The sequence below is a fragment of the Salvia splendens genome, chromosome 8 (assembly GCF_004379255.2).
Source record: "Salvia splendens isolate huo1 chromosome 8, SspV2, whole genome shotgun sequence".
NCBI lineage: Eukaryota > Viridiplantae > Streptophyta > Magnoliopsida > Lamiales > Lamiaceae > Salvia > Salvia splendens.
Window position 1 is genome coordinate 7,881,630 of NC_056039.1, and position 20,999 is coordinate 7,902,628.

The following is a 20,999-nucleotide window of genomic DNA, read 5'->3' on the forward strand; positions in this document are numbered from 1 at the left end:
AAGTGTGAGCTGTACAAGCCAGAATAAATATATCCAGAAGAAAACATTTTTTTTAATCCCATACTACGATAGCAACATTAGATTTGATCTTGCGTTCACACAAGCACACACACTACGTAGGAAAATGAAATTAATTTGATTATTTGCTAATTATCTTTAATCGCTCTTATTTTTTTGTTCTTTCTCAATCCCCTCACCAAAACTCGGGTACATACATAATTCATACAAAATGTATAATCTTTGTTTTATATTAGTATAAAAAGTTTGAAGTTGACGTAAATCATACAAAAAGTTTCATTCGTGTTTCAATTTAGTACATTCTGTTATATGTGTAATGTGTTTAAACAACGTTAACTCTTTATCTATTGTAAAGTACAAAATATTTTATCATTATTTCATGGTTTGTACGTCATATAAGTAAAACGTCAACACCGTTTAAACATATATAATGGAATGTACTAAGTTGAAATACGAATGAAACTTTTTGTATGATTTATGTCAATTTCAAACTTTTTGTACTAATGTGAAATAAATGTGATACATTTTGTATAAGTTGTGTATTTACTTAGAAAACTCCCTACTCCGCTCATAAAGTCAAACCTCAATTGTATCTGAATCGCATTATCACTAGAAACTGAGTGAAGGACGCAGAAATCGAACGAATTGGCCATGGATGCTCTTCGGTTGCTCTTGGTTCTGTCAATCATCTCTCCTTTCGCTGCCACCACCGCCGTCAACGGTGGCGACAACGTGGCGCTGGAGCTGTACTACGAGACTCTCTGCCCCTACTGTTCCAATCTCATAGTCAACTACCTCTACAAAATATTCGAGTCTGATCTAATCACAATTACCGATCTAAAGCTTATTCCCTATGGAAACGCTAAAATCAAGTCTGATGGTACCATCGTTTGCCAGGTACTTTCTTTTCGCCTCTCTCCCTCACCCTTACCCTCTCCGACTTCTGATGAAAAAAATCCTTATCTGCGGTTGATAAACTGATTTATTAGCTTTAGTTCAGATTATAAACTGTTGCTGGATCCAAACACTGAACCTTTAAAGCATAAAATTGTCCGGTACATCAATTCATAGCTTCTGTATCGTGTTTCGTTGCCTTTTCCAACATAAGCGGACGGATTATCTTTTAAAAAAATTAGATTTACTTCGATTGTGGAGTGAAGCGATACTTTTCTCACCTGATTTCTACTATTACAGGATACCTGTTTGTATTGTTGAGTCAATTGTATCTGTTACATTAAAATAATTAGCTGAGACTGTAAGCATATTCAAGCCTGCAATTTTCGAGGTAGCAGAAATCTGCTGACATTTATTAGAACGGAAGCGCTTTTTGGACTATTCATTGTTTGTTGGTCCAACTAGAGGTCGAGTAGTGGCGATGCCGCTGCCACGAGCTAAACTAAAGCATTTTTCTGCAGATGTTAGTCGCCAGCTATGCCATAAACTATAAGGCTATCTGTATATTCCTACACCTAAAGCCCTGATTCATTTTCCTCTGGCTTTGCAATGGCTTTCTCTTGTCCCTCAATGAAAGTTTTTTTGCTCTTGACCTTTTTATTTGTCTCCGCATTAATGCCACTCTCTTCTTGCAACAAAGTGTCTGTGGGTTTATACTATGAAAGCCTTTGCCCTTACAGTGCCAGTTTTGTCGTAGATTCTTTGAGTATGATCTTCAGAGATGATCTCATTCGTATTGTTGATCTTGAACTTGTGCCTTGGGGCAATGCCAAAATTTATGGTTCTGACACCTTTATATGCCAGGTTATGCATATAGTGAAGTTAGCATTGTATGAATATATTTGATATTATTGTTGGATGCTGTGATTTTCTTAAATTCAGTAGGAAGAACTAATTCGTTTCGTACTGTTTTTGCAGCATGGTGAATATGAATGCATATTGAACACTGTGGAGGCGTGTGCAATTGATGCCTGGCCTAAAGTGGTTAGTTTGGATACTTGTTAACCCTTTCATGTGTAATTAGCTTGTTGGTTTGAGCATGAGAAAAGGGTAGCTGTATTTATATCTCACCTGCTATGAGTGCTCGATATGTTTTCAGTATTACCTATGCTTGCTTCCTTGATTCAAGCATGTGTCATGGCTTTACTAGATGATCTGTTAATATTTTGTGTCGAACTCCTGATGCAGAAAGATCATTTCCCATTTATCTACTGTGTGGAAAGTCTTGTATACCATGATAACTACACCTATTGGGCGACATGCTTTGAGAAATTGGGTCTTGATGCCACCCCTGTTATGGATTGTTACAACAGTGACCGTGGAAAAAAGGTAAATTTACAACTAATTTATTTAATTTTGCGTTGATTTGCTCAGCTGCTCTTTACTACGTAATGGATAGATCTTGTGTGAATATATAGACTGAGAAATGGTTGGGATTTCTATGAGTGATGTTTTCCGATTCTGGATTTTAATACAAGTAAAAGTCTTGCTCTAATTTAACTAAAGGAATCTTTTTCACAACTCCAGTATTTGGTACCGTTCTGTCTTTAGATATTGAGATGTTAATTCTATTGAAATTTGGTTATTTCTTGGTCAGTTGGAGACTGGGTCTATACGAATCCATATATCCCAACCTGTTGCTACCAATTGCGTCAAGATTTTTTAACTTATGTTTATCATTTGTATCCCACTTGAATAGCTAGTTTGTACTCACCTAGTGTCACCTGTGCAGATTATACTACAATATGCAGCTAAAACAAATGCTCTCGAACCCCCTCATACTTACGTGCCATGGGTAGTTGTGGATGGACAGCCCATATATGATGTGAGTATCCTCTGGCTTTTCCTTCAAAACATCAATTTAAGAATAACCATTACCTCTTCTTCGTGCTGAAATGTTTTGAGCATATATGTCTATCCAATCAGATGAATATAGCAATACTAATACTACTTACATAAACTGCTTTATTAGTCCCTTAAGAGATAAGAGGCACCCAAGTGATATTAAAGGTGCCTCAGTTGCATTTCAGAATGTGTTTGTCAGACACAAATATGCCAAATATACGAAATGAGAAACAATATCTGCAATGTATGAGAAGAATCAAGCCACACAATATTGATATGTGATAGCTGATAGGCATGAGACCTGATGAGTGATGTTAGATATCTAGTGCTTTTCGCATGAGATGATGGTGTTTGCTTCACCTTCAACCCCATGCCAGCCAACATGGTAAATGCTCACACAAATTGCATGCTTGCACACTCATAAAACAATCCCCATCATTAATCCTTACTTCATGTGCATCTGAGCTTTACTGATTCCTGAATATAACATACTATGCAATGCCTGCAGGATTATCGGAACTTCAAAAGCTATATCTGCGATGCATACAAAGGGACTCCCAAACCATCCGCTTGCACTGAATTGTCAGTTGGGCGCATTCGAAAGGTGAAAATGGACTTGCTCAATTCTCTCTTTGGACAAGAATCATTCAAATCAAAGATGTCCCGCGTATTGCCAGCAATACTTTCATGGCTGCAGTGAAACAAAATCGTATATAGTGTGTGGTTTTACTTATGTTGCTCTCTCTTGTATGGTCTAAAGGTTATTGTAATCGAAAGGGGAAAGAAGATTGTATTTGCGTATGTTGAACATTTAGTTTGTTATATTGTATATGTAATTATGTACTTTAATGATGATGGGGATGTGCAGCTTTATTTAGCCAGATATCATAAACCTTTCAGCAATCAAAATGCCACTTTTATACATATTTATGCGGATCTCATATTGATACGGATGTTGGTTGGAGGAGAGTGGTTTGGTCAGAACAATAGTGAAGCAATTAGTGGGGAAATCCCAAGTCTCGCCTGATTAGTTAGTTCAATTTCAGAGATTTTATTGTTATTTGAATTATCGTAGATTTGTTTAGACGCCTATATAAGGTGGGTTAGTAGAAGTAGCTGATATCTTTTGAGAGATCAATATTCTGGACGGTTTTACCGTGGCCTCCTGTGTGAGGATTGACCACCTTTGTAGGATTATTTTCTTGTATTCTTTTAGTTAGGTTAATTCCATTCAGTTCATCTTGTTTTTCAATCCTATAGTTCGTTCCCCAGTTTATGTTCTTGTTCATCTGTCTCGGGCCTCTACTCTTATCAATTTGGTGCGGTGAACGTATTTAATCATGGTGAACACTCTCAATAGATTGGAGAAGGCTATAGCAGAGATGAAGTTGCAGTCCCAAAATACGGCAGATCAAATCGAGGCTTTGAGTTAAGTTAGAGGATTTCATATGGGAGATTCGAGCTTCTCGTGTTCACCATTAATGACCTTCCCGAGGTTTGATGGATCTAGGGCTCTAGTGTGGCTCAGGCGGGCAAACCAATATTTCCTCGTCAACAAAACACCTTCGGATAGACGTGTCGACGTCGCCATGCTCACCATGGACGGACCAGCCAAGCCTTGGAAACAATTGCTCGTTCATCGTTGCCCTCTTTATCGCGGGACAGATTAGTTCAAGAGCTCTTGAAACATTTTGGTGATACAATCCCACCAGACATTCGCGTAACTAGCAATTCATCCAAGTACAGCAGTGACGATACCATTGTTACTGTCCATGTTGCCAAAAACCCGCCAAAAATTCCACCCACACCCAGCAATAATACTGCAGCTATCCTACCCACCGTGACAACACTATTGCTTCCCTCTAGTCCACCTACAACAGCCCATCACGAGATACCAGCTATTAAAACGTCTACAAACCACCCTGATCTCGGTACCATTAAAGACAATAGCGCACCCCTGTCCCTTCGAGTACAGCATGCCTTTCTACCTCCAGTCCGTAGGACTCTACCACCTTCTACCACACTGCCTACACCAGCCACGGTGACAGCACCGCTGCTGTCTGCCAGCCCCGATATTCTGTTTAGTTCCTACTGCTGGCCACCAGTCCACACCCATGGTGGTTCCCTTTTCGGATTCCCTATTTTCATCAGCGGGTGCTCTATTCTCCTATCCGATTCCTACGTATAGTTGGCAAGCTTCTATGGTTCGATGCTTTGGCTACTACCCGAAAGCATAAGTTTGAACCTCCACCGGACACAGTGATGTGTTTTGAATTTTAACTGAGCCTTGAGGGCAAGGCTGTTTCAAGAATGAGGTAGTTGATACAGATGTTGGTTTGAGGGGAGTGATTTGGCCAAAATAATAGGGAACCGGTTAGTGGGGAAATCCCAAGATTATCTCGTCTGATTAGTTAGTTCACTTTCAAAAATTTTATTGATATTTGAATTATTGTAGATTTGTTTAGCCGCCTATATAAGGTGGGTTAGTAGGAGTAGCTGATATCTTTTGAGAGATCAATATTCTGGGCGGTTTTACCGTGGCCTCCTGCGTGAGGATTGACCTCCTTTGTGAGGATTATTTTCTTGTATTCTTTTTGTTAGGTTAATTCCATTAAGTTCATCTTGTGCTTTTAATCTTATAGTTTGTTCCCCCAGTTTATGTTTTTGTTCATCTGTCTCCGGTCTTTACTCCTATCACATATACTGCGTTTTTCCCCATTATCTGTACACAATAAAAATATCTCGTTTTATATTTCACGAGGTTCATAATTGTGAGTAAGTGAACTTTATTAAATTGTTATGTATTGCTTATTAATACTCCTAATATATGACGAATTCTTTCATCCACCCGCATTCACATTTTTATAATTCGCATCAAGTCAAATAAAACGTTATGTCACTGACAAAAGGTTATAATATAATGGATCTCACTATATTATCTTAATTGATTTCACTATTATCTTATTCATTCGACCAAAAGAAAAAAAACAATATAAAATCACAGTACTGTTGATGCAAAATTTAAAACGTTTCCCCTGAATAAGATTTCACAATAACTTTTGTTAATTTATACTGTTATTATTTACTGATCCAGAACGAACTCCCGTGTCTTGTTTTACTGTAAAATATCTCAAAGCAAAAAATATTATAACATTTTTACTAAATATCTATGTAATATTCTCCAAATAAATCACTTAAACCTTTATTCATTTTCTTAATTAAGTTTTGCAACAACATTCGTTAATCTATATGCCATCAGATTGATCATTACCAGTCCACGAATATAATTTTGATCATGTTTCATTCAAGTTTTTAAAAATTTTATTTTTAAAAGAACACTAACTTTGAAACGATATATTGCTAATTTACTAGTACTACCATTTATTGAAAAGGGAAACCTCATTAACTCAAGTACTAAATTATGTTACGCTTCAATTAGTGTTGGTAAAATTCTTAATTAGAGTAACTGCCAATTCCATACACAAAACTGAAAGGTCATTTTCGTCATATAACTCTCTCAGCCATATTTGACCATATTTTGACTATATACCCCCTTTCTCCGCGTGTTTTCAATTTCCATTATTACCCTTTCCCCCTCTCCGCCGTTACTCCGCTCAATGGCGTTACCGGAGACAACTCTGAGCTCCTTAAATTAACGATAAATTTTGGGCGAAATTGAGCTTTAGCCTTGAAGGTTTTTCCTCGAACCTAAGCGATCGGAGAGGCCGAAACCGCCGCGAAAAGGGGGCGGGAGGAGTGGGGGCCCTTTGATCGTGAAGTTTATCAGGCGGTAATGCTTCACTATTGGTCGGGATTTACGAGCACAAGATTTCGGTACTCTGCGCATGTTGGGCATGTTTATGTGTATTAAATTTCTTCCTATGCGTGGATTTGCGTGCTTATGTTAGAAATTGGGTTTTTATGCGCCAAAGGTGCTTGCTTTTATGCCGGATTTTGCCGTTTTGTGTTTTCATTGAAAATGGTGGAATTGTTGTTTGAAGGTTGATTCTATGGGCTATTTTTGGTTATCTAATGAGAGGTTTGTTTATTCTACTTTTTTAAATATAGATTTTCAAGCAGTATCTGTTGTGGCGTTGGTTTGATTCTAGAGGTGGGGGGATGAGGTGCGAGATAGTTCATCTGATTTTGGGTTTCTTTCTTTTGCTGCTCGTATCTGGTGAGTTTTCTTTTCCCTTTCTGTAAAGACTTCTCGTTTTCTTTTTCTTTCTTTTAATGGTCAGATTTGAGGTCGAAAATTTTTTTGTTAGAATTATTTGTTTAAGATTAATATGCTTCAGTTTTACTATGGATGCTGCAGTTCCTGTTTTGCTCTTCCATGTGAATATATTTTTTTCAAACTCATTTGATAAGTGTCGCAAAACAAAGGAGCTTTTTGCTTGGTCTAATACTGGTTTCTGTGTGCTTTATTTTCTACTTGTATTATAATACTTATTAAAGATGAGATTGATATGGAAAATCGATGTGAAGAGGGAAGAAAGCATTACTGACGAATTAGGAATATTGCCATTTGCGTTCTCATTTTTACTTATTCCTGTACTATTAGGATCATGCATGTAGAGCTATGTTTGAATAGTGATGGAGTTGCGTGAAATGTTCAAAATGATCTCTATACTTTACTAAAATGATTTTGTGGGTGAGATTCCTTTTGCATATGCATTTTCAACCAATTGAGATCCCCTAATAATGTGCCATTTCGTCCTATCAGTTCCTGTCACAGTAGAGGCATCAGAGGCAAATGATGGTTATAAGCAGTGTGAACATACAGTCAAGAAATGGGCATCCTTTTCGGCTGATACCGAAGTTAATGGCAACCAACATGCCTTGCGTGACTTGCTACTTTTCCTTCATGTACCTCGAACAGGGGGACGAACATACTACCATTGGTAATTCTCCTAGATTTTCTATTCTATGGTGTCTTAGATGCCCCAGTAAGAAAATACTGAAAACAAGTCTTAGTGTAAGCTTTCTAATATTTACAATTTCATGAAAATTGATTTTACTTATTCTTTGTGCTATTTGTTTAATTTTTATACAGTTTCTTGAAAAAGCTGTACTCAAGCTCCTTGGAATGTCCTCGGTCTTATGATAAACTGAGATATAACTCAAGGTAATTCTTAATGTCCTTGTAAGGTTTGTGGCTGAAAAGTAAGTAATTGATACGTTTAGTTCACTGTAACTAAACAACCATAGTGCAATCAGTTATCATGCATCCTTGCATTTTAAACTATTTGGTTCATCTCTTTGGAGCATTTTTAAAGCACAGCAAAATATATATGAAAACTTGGCTACTCACAGTGAGATTTTCTTCTTGCCCAATCAATGACTGTGATTGTAAAAGTTTAACTTTGTGTTGAATGAATGATATGGTTATCACTGTGAGACAATGCAAAACTTGAATATAGCTAGTGTGTCTTCTAATTATTGACATGCTTGCTTTTTTTTCTCTTGATAGATATATAATCATTTTTTAAGATAAGATACTATCATGAAAAGTCAAAGCATGTAAGAAAAGATACTAACAAATAGTTGGACTAGAAGATGTGGAAGAAGTGTTGTTTTATCCTTATATATACCATAGACTTGTGTAAGAAGTGGGATTTGTTTTTATCTTGCAGAAAATCGAGTTGCCGCTTATTAACTACACATGATGACTACTCTGTGATGTCCAAACTTCCCAGGGAGAGAACTTCACTGATGACAATACTTAGAGACCCTATTGAACGTGTTTTTAGCACTTACGAATTTTCATTGGAGGTGGCCTCTAGGTTTTTGATTCATCCCAATTTAACATCTGTATTAACAATGTCCCGAAGTGCACGTCGTAAGACATCTGGAGTGAGTACTCTGGATATTTGGCCCTGGAAGTATCTGGTTCCTTGGATGAGAGAAGACCTTTTTTCACGGGTATGCTCAGCTACCGTGATTGAGATTTTCGGTTGAAGTAAATGTTGACATGTACATGTTCTGTCGTTATTGATAGTCTTCTCCAAGGCCCTGATTTGAACAATGACTTTTTAAGTTTGAATTGTATTCTCTGCGATACATGATCATCATTATTAGGTTTTCAGCTTTGGTTGTAATGTTTGGATTCAGAAGTCTTGCAGTAATATGTGGAATTTTATTTTCTTCAAGACCCCTCACTCCTGACTATTGGTTTTATTATGAGATATTCTATGCTATAATATGTTCTTTCTTCTATGCCAGAGGGACATTAGAAAACTTAGAGGGCAAGTTAATTTAGTGGCTGGTGATCCCTATGACATGGAAGACATTGCGATGCCTCTGCATGAGTACATTAATGAGCCTGTTACTCGAGACATTGTCCACAATGGGGCCACTTTCCAGGTATTGCATTGTCCTCTGTACTTCAAATCTTATTAGGTTATTTCATTAGTAGATATGACGTTCAAAAGACATGCTTTAGAAATTCTGTTGTTCTCGCCTCATTTGTTAAAATTTTTGCATTTGGAATCAGTGTTATAGAAGGGTTGTCCCTGCATGATTCATTTGGTACTTCATCTGAAATGACACTATAAAATATTTCAGACAATTGTGTAAATATTCTATTGTAAAGTTACTGGGTCACCTTAATTAAGAGTAACTCTAAGTCTCTATAGGGCTTTATGTAATAACAATTAACAACGTATTTTTTTGATGGATAATGACAATGTATTTTTAAGTGAATAATGAATTAGTTCTTGGTGGAAATTATATTAATATTTAAACCATATACCATTTTTTCTGAGCAACATTTGGAAGTGGGCATATAGAGAACAACAGGTGACATGTTATTAGTAGTTTTAATTTAAATTGTACTGAGGTTGGATGTTGGATTGCTAGTATTTTCCTCAGAGTTAAGTAGGCATGTCAACTCTTGTGCTGCTGCATGATTATCTGTTATATGAGTAATGAAATAGATAGAGCCTGTATATTATCATAAGTTTCTTGCCATACTCATCTTAAGTTACTGTATTTTTAATACCAATTTTTGCTAAAAGAATATGGTTGGATTAGAATGGGAGTCATGGTTTTCATATTAAAGTGAAAGACATTGATCTTTGAGTTTGTTCCATATGCATTGCATTATGTTCATGGATGAGCATTAGGTATTTATCCAGCAAGATCACTCTTTTCTTTTCTTTCTGTCCTTTTTTTAGTCTTGTTCAGTCCTTGACTGCAGCATGGTTCTATTTTCTTACATCTGAGATTTTCAGATTGTAGGTCTCACAAACAACTCTTATTTTGCTGGAGCACATGAAGTGCGTCATTGTGTGCTTAAGTACCATTCTCTTGGTGATTATGTGCTTCAAGTTGCAAAGGTATGGTAGAAGGATCCACTAATTTTGATATCGATCATGTCACAATGTTTGTGCAGTCCCATTATGGTTCAGTCATGGTCATAAGATGATTGTGATTCTTGCAGAAGAAGTTGGATAAGATGATTTATGTTGGACTGACTGAAAATCATAAAGAATCGGCCAACGTGTTTGCAAATGTAGTTGCTACACAGGTGATTTCCAAGCACAAAACATCAAGCTCTAATTCAGATGGTGCTGGTGACAATGACTCAGGTTAGTGATTCGAAGTCATTAATTGTACTAAATCCAAATTGTTTGTGTATTGAATCTAAACAGTGATGATATATTTGTGCAATCTTGGAAGTAGTAAAATTTCTCTGAGTCATCACCTCTGTGTTCTTGCTATAATACTCTTGTAGTTCCGTATATATGAATTTAAGTTCTGGAGAGGAGATTCTTTTCTCCATTGACATATCTGTTGATCTGCTACAGAACAGCACTCACAACTTCCTGATATGAAGACTGATGCTAATGATAAAGTAAGAAACTGATGTTCTTAATTCTTTTCTCCATTGACATATCTGTTGATCTGCTACAGAACTACACTGTCTTATTTTTTTCTTTGGACTACAGGATCAAAACCAGAAGAACATGTCATCAACTGGCGAGGATAATGCAATACAGGAAAATGTGAGCCTCTGAATATTTTCTCTAGTCTCTCATGTTTAATATTATGATATTTGCCTGCTTCTTGGTTAACTTTTTAGCTCATCGTCTCTGCATTATTCTATCAGTGGACTGTGGGGAAACTGATGAAAGCATACAATTCTTGCGTTTCGAAACTAAGAGACTCTCAAGCAGATAGGCGTGTGAATTCTTTGAAGCAACTTTATCCAGCAAACTTTACAAAAGAGGTAGTGCAAATGGTGGATTTGCTGAGTGCTTAGCTACTGTACCTTAATAGTATTATTTTTCTAATTCTTGCTACTGATGTCAATGTCTTAACTTTTTCAGGCTCGTAAGCGGGTTCCTGAGGCCCTTATCAAGGAGATAACATTGCTTAACAGCCTTGATATAGAGCTCTATAAGTATGGCCAGTACATCTTCAGAAAGCAACAGGAACATATGACGCAGAGCATGGTTCATGATGTACGTTAAATCTCTTGCTTGAATCTAATGATGAAACTGAATCTATACAACTCCAATATTTGATAAAACTGGCATCCAAGTTTTTTTGGATGCATCTGTTCCTAGCATTGCATATGATGTTTATGGAATGCAATTGGCTTGACTAATTGTTGCATCTTCTGATTTAGTGTCGGTTCAGTGATTTTGATGTAGCTAATTCTGCAGAATCAAACTGCATCCCGGTTATGTGCTTTCATTTAGTATCAGTATTGGTTGCTCTGTGTTAGTGTGAATGCTCATCAAGTGACATGATATGTTATGCACTCATTGCCATGTTCCAGGCCCCACTTCCTGAGAATTATAGGTGAAACATCTTCCTATCCCACTTGTGATAGGAATAGGGTCAATCTAGAATCACAATTAACTTATGTATTAACTGGTAGTTTTGCATCGTAATCTTGGTGGCTTCTGTTGCTATTCTTCGGATACTAGAAACGGGGTTGCAACCCATTTTACATCTGTTGCTTCCAATTGCAGGAAGAGCTAAGTGGCATGCTCTCTACAAGCACATACCGCGGAATCTATGACAACCCTTCCTGGAAATTCGTGTCCTTATCTGCTGCTGCTGCTCTGCTGCTTATCTTCATTTTTATCTTTGTAAGTTCAAGAAGAAGAACGTCAAAAGTTAAGCTGTAAATACTGAAAATGTCCGAAACTTAATAGATGACCGAGCCTGCGCCATGATTTTTCAGAGAAAGTGGTTGTACTTAGCCCAATTTTGTTTCAGCCAACAGATAAATTCTTTAGGAGGCTGCTTTATACACAAACTCATAATTAAAAATGTCTTATTGCATATTGCAATTGGTCTGAGTGCTTTCAGCCAAGAACAAGGTCTTTTGGTTTTGTATCAGGTGAATTCTATTACTATTACAGGAGAAATTAAAAAATATTAGTGTATTTTCTGTTGGGCATGTGTTTGATACAGATTCCTTATCCTTGTTTCACGTTTACAGGTAGATAAAATATTTATTTATTACTAATATGTAGCAAATTGATTATTGATATTGATAAAGCTATTTTTGGCAACTTTAAATCACACTGGTAAATGTATGGCATTACCTGAAAAGGTATAGTAGTAGTAGTAGTAGTACTACTTATTTTGGTTTACATCAGTAATAACAATGTGTATATTTTTAAGTGAAATCAATCTCAATTTAGATCATATAATGCGTTGCAACCCGTTTCTAATCAATAGACATTGTCGTTCTAGGCAGTGAAACTGGGAAGAGCCTAATTTTTCCTTAGGACTTCTCCATCCAATCTTTTCCAACTTTTTGTTTTACATTTCTTCAAATAAATGCGAATTCAAAATTGAACATTTTATCGCAAAAAGAAATACTCCATATACTTCCACCTCTCTTTAAACTAAAATGTCTTATTTCACTTCCAAAATAGTATGGATTTCAATGTGTATTAATCCTCCTCCAAAATTATACTACTACTAGTCTATTTTACCATCTCCCTTCATAAAAACTTGTCATTTTTTCCCATCAAAATTTAGTTTCTACTACTATTTTTTATCTTTAATAAAATGAGTCTTCACTAACAATATTACTTTTGTTCTTTATCTTCTTTTAGTATTAATAATTTTGTAGAGGAATTGGTAGTATTTCGAAATAGATCAAATTCTGGCAAAAATAGTAAAGAGAGAAATGCAGACAAAAAGAAACACAAATGGAAAAATAGTAAAGAGAGAAATCAAACAAATTCTCATCTTATCTATTCTTTGTTTTATAATTTCTTCTCTGGAGAGAGGAATGGCGTGACAGGACTTTGATAAGGGTTTATCTACAGGTACGTACTGAAATAATCTCTATTTCCATGCAATTCCCTGTGTTTCTTAAAGCTAACATTTCTAATTCCTTGTTTTTTTTGGGTGCTTTTTCTCTGCTCCATCCGTGCGCCTTTATCTTGTAGAGGAATTTCCTTTATCTTGTAGAGGAATTTCATTTTTTCAACAATCTTTTCCTTGTCATTTTTTTTATCTCCACTTTGAAACTTCCAAAAACAATGAGCTCTCCTCATCGTTGTATAAGTATTTAGTTGGCTGCTGAAGGCGAGGGATCGAAAACGCAGCTCATTTGAAAGAAAAAAGTATTTCTAGTATAATTTTCATGAATTTGGTTTTAAATAATTAGTATTGGGTGGTTTTGTTATAGTAGTATTTTTTACCGCTGAAACGGAGTCGTTTCACATAGGTTGCAGAAATTAAATGATGTTGTAACTGATGCTAAAATGGAATGGCAATTTTTTTCTAAAATGAAAAGACGTGTTTCTTTTCGTCATTATTTTAATAATTCATCTGTTTCACTTCCCTGGTTTTAATTTGAAAGTGGATGAATCATTCAGGATTGAAGATTCTGTGTGAGTAAATTTTCATGACCGCGCCGAGATTTTGGTAAACCTCCGTGTATTTACTTCCAAATGCATACCTATTTTGGATAAATATTATCTAATCCTATCTTTATGATTATCCTCTTACACCTATGTGATTACTCATTACCTTAAATATCCAAATCACACACTCATATGCATAATTATATTTGATAAATGTGTGTTTTACTCCGTATTTACTGTTAGCAACTTCTTGAGAGTGGCCAAGAATAGTGTATAAGCATTTCTAAGGTTTTTATTTGTTCGTAGTCTACTTGACTTGGAAGTGGTACTAATTTGTGTAAAATTTTCAGTAGGAGCATGGCTGAGGTTGGGGATAGTTTGGGTCCGGATGAGGACTATGACGTCTTGCTCAATATTCTTGACTTTCCTATAGAATGTTTGGAAGGGGATGAAGTTGCAGCCGAATGGGATAGTAGCAAAGCGCAATTTCTCGGGCCTATTCCATCTAGTCTGCTAATGGAGCCACCTTTGATGTCCAATGAGGAATTCAATGTTCCTAACTCGTCACCACAACCACATTCTCATGTGAGATTCTAAGATTTTTCCCCCCTCGGCTGGTATTTAATATTGTTTTTACATTATTTATATAGAGTTCATGTCTGTTTATATTGCTATTAATCTACTAAATGGAAAGAGCTGATGCATACAACTGAGGAGTGTGATGTGGGCAGCTCAGCAGTAGTTACGGATATCATGTCTAGTTTGGTAAAGGCTTGGTGCAGTGTGTGTTTGAGATATTTACCATATAGAAACTTGTTGGATGTGACAATACTTCATCATGGGGGTTTTATTTTCATCTTAGGCTTTTCTTACCATAATAGGCATATATATTTGTTTGCTTTCTCACACACGTGGGTGCCCATTTAAATAGATCATGCGTTATTTCTGACATCATAAAAATTTAATATTAGCAAAGTTAAAAAGAGTTCATTGTCTCTACTCAGTCAATATTAACCATTGTATTCCTAGGTTTGTCTGGTTGGAGGTGTATATTTTCGCTCTAATCTTTTTGTTGTTGATGAATGAACAATCTGCAGATTGATGCAGCTCCAGAGCTAAAGCAGCTGGCCAATCATGTTGATACCTGTAGCTTGCTTATTCCCCGGCTGAGGAAATTCACTAAGGTCCAAGAGTCTCGTTCCTTTTGCACTCAAAGCCCTATTTCAGTTCTTGAAAGTAATGGCTCCTGCTCGAGAGAAAAGTGCTTGTTTATAAAACCTGAACATGCTATTCCAGCACAAAGCAGATCAAAACGAGTTAGATATTCAGGTGTAAACCCATGGCTTTCGGCAGCACATGAGCTTTCCACTTCTAAACGGACTTCAAGTTGGAAAAGATTGATTCAACAGCCTGTTCCAATTGATTTGATGAGAAAATCTGACAAAAATGTTGATAACTTAATAATCGTCCAAAATCTTCCCCATGAAGTGGCTTCTAAGCCCTGTGATGCACTGGTTAAGAAGTGCTCTCATTGTCAATCCACAAAGACACCGCTATGGAGAGAGGGACCACTGGGACCAAAGACTCTCTGCAATGCGTGTGGAGTTCGATATCGATCTGGATGTCTATTTCCAGAATATCGGCCAGCAGCAAGTCCGACATTTGTCCCATCTCAGCACTCAAACTCCTACATGAAGGTGGCAGAGATGAGGAGCGCAGCTAAGCTAATGGAAGTTAAAAATAAGGTAGCACCTTTATCCCCCCAACAGACGGAAGCTAAAATTGATGAACCTCCAAAATCCCCACAGTTAGAAGCAAAATTTTTGGAACTACCAAACTCCCACATGAAGGTGGAAGAGATGAGGACCGCAGCTAAGCTAATGGAAGTTAAAACTAAGGGAGCACCTTTATCCCCACAGACGGAAGCTAATTTTGATGAACCTCCAAAAGCCCGACAGTTAGAAGGAAAAATTTGGGAACTACCCAACTCCCACATGAAGGTGGCAGAGATGAGGAGCGCAGCTAAGCTGATGGAAGTTAAAATTAAGGTAGCACCTTTATCCCCATTGACGGAAGCTAAAATTGATGAACCTCCAAAAGCCCCACAATTAGAAGCAAAACTTTTGGAACTACCATCTAAACAACTGGTGTTTGTTTCCATGAGTAGTTATTTGTTTGATCATAAATGTGTAAAAATAAACTCGAGTTTATATCCTATAGTAGTGTTCCTAATATTGAGCCATGATCAGATATCTTATCTAGTTAGTATCATGAATAGCGGAGCTAGGCTGAATAATTTCAGTTGTGTTGTTATGTTGGCTCCTTAGATTGTTAAATGATATGTTTGTGGTTTTTTCCCTTTTGTCTCAGATGTTTAACATTTTCCTCATATTTTACTCTGAGCTGTTGTAATTTTGCAAGTTTTGTTGAGGTTATTGCTTATCGCAACATGTAGTTAGTTCATTTGCACCTATTATATTCATCTGCTGCGCTATTTCCCTTGGTTTATCTGTTTTGTGGTATAAATGATCTTTTCTCTGGTGAATGCAGATTGTTGGGACTTCGGAGCAAAAGCAGCCAACCAAGCAAATAAAGCAAATGCAGCTGGCCGAGCATGTCGACACCTCTAGCTCACTGCAGATTGCTGTAGTTCCTGAGAAAAAGCTGCTAGCCAAGGATGATGATGACACCTCTAGCTCATTTCAAATTGCTTTGGTGCCCAAGCGAAAGCTGCTACCCAAGGATGATGACACCTCTAGTTCACTTCAGATTGCTGGAGCGCCCAAGCAAAAGCTGCTTGCAAAGCATGATGATACCTATAGCCCACATATTCCTTTGCAGAATAAATCGACCAAGGTTCAAGAATCTGGAGCCTTCTGTACCAAGAGTCGCGTCTCACTCCTCCAAGACAGTAGCTACTTGAGATACAGACTAAAATACGTTGAACCTGGAGGCGTAGATCCGACAAATTTCATGAGTGGTAAAAACAGTAGGAAGGTGCCTGTTGCTGTTGGTGTCTCTAAAAACCTACCCCAAACACGCCATACCTCGTTGCATGGCTCAGATCCTGCGCCTCTGCAAAAGGCTTCAAATTCCATGAGAGGTAAAAAGAGTAGGAAAAGGTTACTTCAGCTGCCTGTTTCTGTGGATGTCATGAAAAACTCCCCCCAAAACGTAGCTTCCTCATTGGATATCACAGATCCTGCGTCTTTGAACCCTTCTTGCCCTGCAGTTGTTGAGAAGTGTGCACATTGTGAGTCAACGAAGACACCACAATGGAGAGACGGACCGTTAGGGCCAAAGACACTCTGCAATGCATGTGGACTCCGATACAGGACTGGACGTCTACTCCCAGAGTATCGGCCAGCAGCAAGTCCTACATTCGTGCCATCTCTGAATTCAAACTCCCACAGGAAGGTTGTGCGGATGAGAATCAAAGCTATGCAGTCGAAAATGGAGATATCAAGGTAGCTCTCACATCCCCACCCCCATATTCTTGTTTCCTCGAGTAGTAGCTTATATACTGAAAAGGATGCTGCTGTCTCACTCCTGTTTTTGTGCTTGTTTCGTGTTAGGAGTGTGCATGAAGACGAAGGCCGGGTGTAAAGTAGGGTAACTTTAAGCTAGGATGAGAGAGTTTTAACTAAGATTGATTAGCTGAGTTTGTAAAGAGTTTCAGTTGTTCTGATTTGAAACTTACAAGTTAGCTGTTGGGAAACTGCTGTGATATCAAAACTGAAGTAACTGAGTTTAGTGAGATTTTATTGGTGCATATCATCTGTGAATTTTTGATATTTTTTTAGATGTTTTCTTGATTTATAAGATGTTAGTATAATTCAAGAATTCGGATAGAGCAGAGTTATGGATTTTCTCTGAAAATATTATTGATTGTAAGATTTATTTGGGATGTCCAGGTTTGTGAAAGTGAGGAGTTTAAATAAGAATTGGTCGACTTTAGGGCCATTTGATATTGCATTATCAACTCTTCATTTTTCTAATTAGTGAGTATTATCATCAACTTAAAAAATGAATTAAGGGAAACATGTGGGGCCGATATTGAGAAAATAAATAAACGAAGGGACTTTAAATTTATCGATACTTAAAAATCCGAAATATATGAAACTCACATTCTAGCATCCAAGTAATTTTTAATCCGAAAATATTAGCTGCGCTATATTCGTTGCAAAAGCCAAAAGTTTGGTTTTCCAAATAAATTAACCCACGCTCAAGTTGTTGTTTTTTAAAATTTTATATAATCTAAACATGGCATCATTTCGAAAATAGATTTGATTTTCTAAATTAAGAAAAAGGAAACTCAACCCACAAATAAGAAGTTAATATTGAAAAGAACAAAGTCTATTACTAACTATCATGTTTTTTTTTAAAAGAGAGAGAGAATGCTTTTAAGTAATGGGGTATAAGTTAAAATCCATGCATTAAAAAGAAAAAGCATTTTCAAATGAAGAAAATTACCGGTGTGAGATCAAAGTTGAGGACAAACTAATCAATTAGTCACCAAAGAATATTAAATCTCTACCCTAGATTATGGACATATCAAACCTAAAAAGTTAAAACATGAAGTTGGTGTATATGTTATCTCGTATTTAGGTCGGGCATTAATAATTCTTGGCAAAAAAAGAAGTTAGTAGTAAGTACTCCACTAGGGTTTGGCATAAGTAAAAGTTTGGCGCCTAACCTTGCACAAATTGTAAACATGGTCCTTAAACTACCACCTTTTACTTGACTAAAATAAAATGGTCCCCTATCTAAAGGAATTGATGAAGTACATTATGCAAATAATTAATTGCTTTCATATTTTTTTAACTTTTTTTTAATGAGTAAATAAACAGAAACTTTAAAACTGTGGTCGACTTAAACCTGTGATCTTTACACTCTGAACAATAATCGCACAATTAACAAGTCAACACATACACTTTTATTTTTATCAAAAAATTAATCTATCTATCATAGATGAACGAAATTAATTAACACAGACTATTTAGAAACTTGCCTTAGGGAGGCCCAATAAACAAGGCGGCCCAATAAAAATAACACAAATTAAAAATAAACTAGAATTTATGGTGCAAAGATTTAAACAAGCCAGCAATAATACTAAAAAATACTACTAACATTCCAAAAAATTTAAAAGAGAAGACAGCAGCATTCAGAGTGGCAGTGGCAGTGGCAGGAACAGGGCTGGCTGGCTGGCTATGTCTCCACAATTTCATCATTTAATGCGATTGGTCCCCTTTGTTCTTATTTTTCGCAGATAAATAATTCATCTCAAGATTGAATTTTATTAGCTTATGTAGTGGATAAAAAAATTGTACCCTTTGCTACACATTTACCTCGTCTGCAAATAAATTTTAAATGGGGGTCCTCAACCTAGATCGATTTCATTCTTTGACAATACAAATAACACACTCAACCTTCCAACAGTAAAAATTCAGTGATCTAATCAACCGTATATAATGCTACATCCAGCTAATCATGCTACTTACTAAATAGTTTACATATTTCTCATGAAACCAGTGAAGCCAGATTGGATTGTGAATTTTGGGTGATTTAAATTGAGACGTATACTCCTACTATACATGAGTTTATTCAAGAATTAATAGGCTCACGTGCTGTCACATGGAATCTTTTCAGTCAAGAATTGACAAAACCTAATTAATTAGTACTTATACACATGTAAAAATTATGCAAAAACAACGCAACTGTTTTGAAAAGCTGTGTGCCAACATGCCTAATCCTAATTAATTAGGCTTAATTGACGTATTTATCAATTGCCAATCCCTACAACAACTTCATTCTTTAGTGGTTCGCTATATATATCTAACATATGTTTCACTGATTGGTCCTGATGATCCAGACTACTGTTAAGTGCTGATCATTATATAGATTCCGTATCAATATGCTAAGTCTCTGTTCCCTGCGTTCAGCAGTAATGTAGTCATTGTAGTATTATTTTAGTACGTATCATAATAATTGAATCATTTTATTTTCTAGCAAAAGTTTATATATTTCTTCTCTTTTACTTCTTCCATTCCATATTAACTGAGTCATTTTTTATTTTGAAAAGTTCTAAAATAATTGAGTCATTTATATATATTTGACAAAAAGTAACATTATTTTACTTTAGAGTATCCACAACTCTATCTCTATTTCATCTCTAATTCATCTCTACACCATTCATGTGTCTCACACCACTTTTTACTCCATCCCTTCCTAAAGAGCTGGTAGCATCTACCTACAACCGTCCATCTGCAATCCATCTCATCTCTTAACTATTCATCGGTCATACTATTTCATTTCAATTTAATTTTTTTGCAAACAAATTTAATTTAAATTGAGATGAAATATTATTTTAAAAATAATATTCATATATCTTATAGAAAATACAAAAATTACATAATTCATAATTTAGTAAGATAGTGCTTCTTTGGTATTAAAAAAAATTACTCATTCCATCCCTCAAGATTATGCACTCTTTTATTTTTAGTATGTCTCACAAGATTATGCACTTTCTAATTTTGGAAATTCTTTTCTATCTAATAAGGTGAGACTCATTCTCCATTAAAAATACTTTATTTACTTTTTCTCTTTACTTCTCTTTTACTTTATAAATTTTGCATTAAAACTTGTGAACCCAAAGTGCATATTCTTTGGGGATGGAAGGAGTATATGATGAATGAGTTATTTATAGAAGAGTTTAGGATATTTGGATGGTAAAAAAATATAATTTATTATTTAAAAAAGGTCATAAAACTTTTACATTTGAGGAATTGGGATTTTTTTAAATTTTTTCTGGTCTGAAAAATGAAAATAAAATCATTAAAATTCGATGTCCACTCGCGGAGCGGCGATGTCTTCATGCTCTAATGAGAGCTCGCCATGTGGGCAGTTGCGCGTGGTGAGCTAGCTCGCAAAATTTCTCCAGTGGGCGAGAAATTTTGGAGATGAGAGAGCTGCAGCCCCAACTCCTCGTGTTCTCGTCTCGGCAAGACGAGATGGAGATGGCGTGGAGCTAGGCAGCAAATGCTCTTATTCTCTCTTACTTTACCATCTACTAAACACACTGTTTTTAATCGTCGTGCCGAAAAAAAATGGCTCAATTAACAAGGAATGGAGGGAGTATTTTATCTCTCTTCATCTTTCTACATTTTTTATTTTTTACTTTCTTCATCATTTACTTAACTCACTTTACACATTTTTCTTATATCGCGTGCTAAAAATAAACGTCTTCACTACCGTGGAACGGAGGGAGTAATATTCATGAAAATGAGAACAAAATTTTGTGTCCAATAATACTCCTCCGTATAAATCTATATACTATAT

The 20,999-nt window shown here is 36.2% G+C and overlaps 3 protein-coding genes across 8 annotated transcripts; all 3 read left to right on the top strand.

Annotated features, from left to right (window-relative positions):
- Window positions 1–570: 570 nt before the first annotated feature.
- LOC121744134 (gamma-interferon-responsive lysosomal thiol protein-like) lies at window positions 571–3,694 on the top strand. The gene is made up of 5 exons (XM_042137574.1): window positions 571–915; window positions 1,891–1,956; window positions 2,161–2,301; window positions 2,705–2,797; window positions 3,326–3,694. The coding sequence occupies exons 1-5, from the start codon at window positions 670–672 to the stop codon at window positions 3,515–3,517; spliced, it is 738 nt and encodes a 245-aa protein (XP_041993508.1). The 5' UTR covers window positions 571–669; the 3' UTR covers window positions 3,518–3,694.
- A 2,701-nt stretch (window positions 3,695–6,395) lies between these two features.
- On the top strand, window positions 6,396–12,221 carry LOC121743610 (protein-tyrosine sulfotransferase-like). Of its 3 annotated transcripts, none has more exons than XM_042136942.1 (13): window positions 6,396–6,749; window positions 6,886–6,994; window positions 7,544–7,721; window positions 7,874–7,945; window positions 8,454–8,742; window positions 9,043–9,183; window positions 10,053–10,157; window positions 10,262–10,409; window positions 10,629–10,675; window positions 10,770–10,826; window positions 10,931–11,050; window positions 11,151–11,285; window positions 11,802–12,221. In XM_042136942.1, exons 2-13 carry the CDS (start codon window positions 6,937–6,939, stop codon window positions 11,958–11,960), a joined length of 1,509 nt encoding a protein of 502 aa, XP_041992876.1. In that variant the 5' UTR covers window positions 6,396–6,749; window positions 6,886–6,936; the 3' UTR covers window positions 11,961–12,221. The 3 variants fall into 3 exon arrangements, with proteins under 3 accessions (XP_041992876.1, XP_041992874.1, XP_041992875.1); XM_042136940.1 differs by having other exon boundaries at window positions 6,396–6,651; XM_042136941.1 differs by having other exon boundaries at window positions 6,396–6,607.
- Window positions 12,222–12,965: 744 nt separating this feature from the next.
- On the top strand, window positions 12,966–17,433 carry LOC121743992. Of its 4 annotated transcripts, XM_042137426.1 has the most exons (7): window positions 13,021–13,118; window positions 13,674–13,722; window positions 14,012–14,246; window positions 14,759–15,709; window positions 16,212–16,764; window positions 16,894–17,128; window positions 17,237–17,433. In XM_042137426.1, the coding sequence occupies exons 2-7, from the start codon at window positions 13,703–13,705 to the stop codon at window positions 17,265–17,267; spliced, it is 2,025 nt and encodes a 674-aa protein (XP_041993360.1). In that variant the 5' UTR covers window positions 13,021–13,118; window positions 13,674–13,702; the 3' UTR covers window positions 17,268–17,433. The 4 variants fall into 4 exon arrangements, with proteins under 4 accessions (XP_041993358.1, XP_041993360.1, XP_041993356.1 ...); XM_042137422.1 differs by having other exon boundaries at window positions 13,022–13,118; window positions 16,212–17,128; XM_042137424.1 differs by lacking the exon at window positions 13,674–13,722 and having other exon boundaries at window positions 12,966–13,118; window positions 16,212–17,128.
- Window positions 17,434–20,999: the final 3,566 nt, after the last annotated feature.

Excerpts from the sequence above, each read along its gene's own strand:
- LOC121744134 (XM_042137574.1), top strand. The coding sequence starts at position 670 with ATGGATGCTCTTCGGTTGCTCTTGGTTCTGTCAATCATCTCTCCTTTC. Across the intron at positions 916-1,890 it reads ATGGTACCATCGTTTGCCAG|CATGGTGAATATGAATGCAT; the intron begins GTACTTTCTTTT and ends CTGTTTTTGCAG. Across the intron at positions 2,302-2,704 it reads ACAGTGACCGTGGAAAAAAG|ATTATACTACAATATGCAGC; the intron begins GTAAATTTACAA and ends TCACCTGTGCAG.
- LOC121743610 (XM_042136942.1), top strand. The coding sequence starts at position 6,937 with ATGAGGTGCGAGATAGTTCATCTGATTTTGGGTTTCTTTCTTTTGCTG. Across the intron at positions 10,158-10,261 it reads ATGTGCTTCAAGTTGCAAAG|AAGAAGTTGGATAAGATGAT; the intron begins GTATGGTAGAAG and ends TGATTCTTGCAG. Across the intron at positions 10,676-10,769 it reads AGACTGATGCTAATGATAAA|GATCAAAACCAGAAGAACAT; the intron begins GTAAGAAACTGA and ends TTTGGACTACAG.
- LOC121743992 (XM_042137422.1), top strand. The coding sequence starts at position 13,703 with ATGACCGCGCCGAGATTTTG. Across the intron at positions 14,247-14,758 it reads CACCACAACCACATTCTCAT|ATTGATGCAGCTCCAGAGCT; the intron begins GTGAGATTCTAA and ends AACAATCTGCAG. Across the intron at positions 17,129-17,236 it reads TCGAAAATGGAGATATCAAG|GAGTGTGCATGAAGACGAAG; the intron begins GTAGCTCTCACA and ends GTTTCGTGTTAG.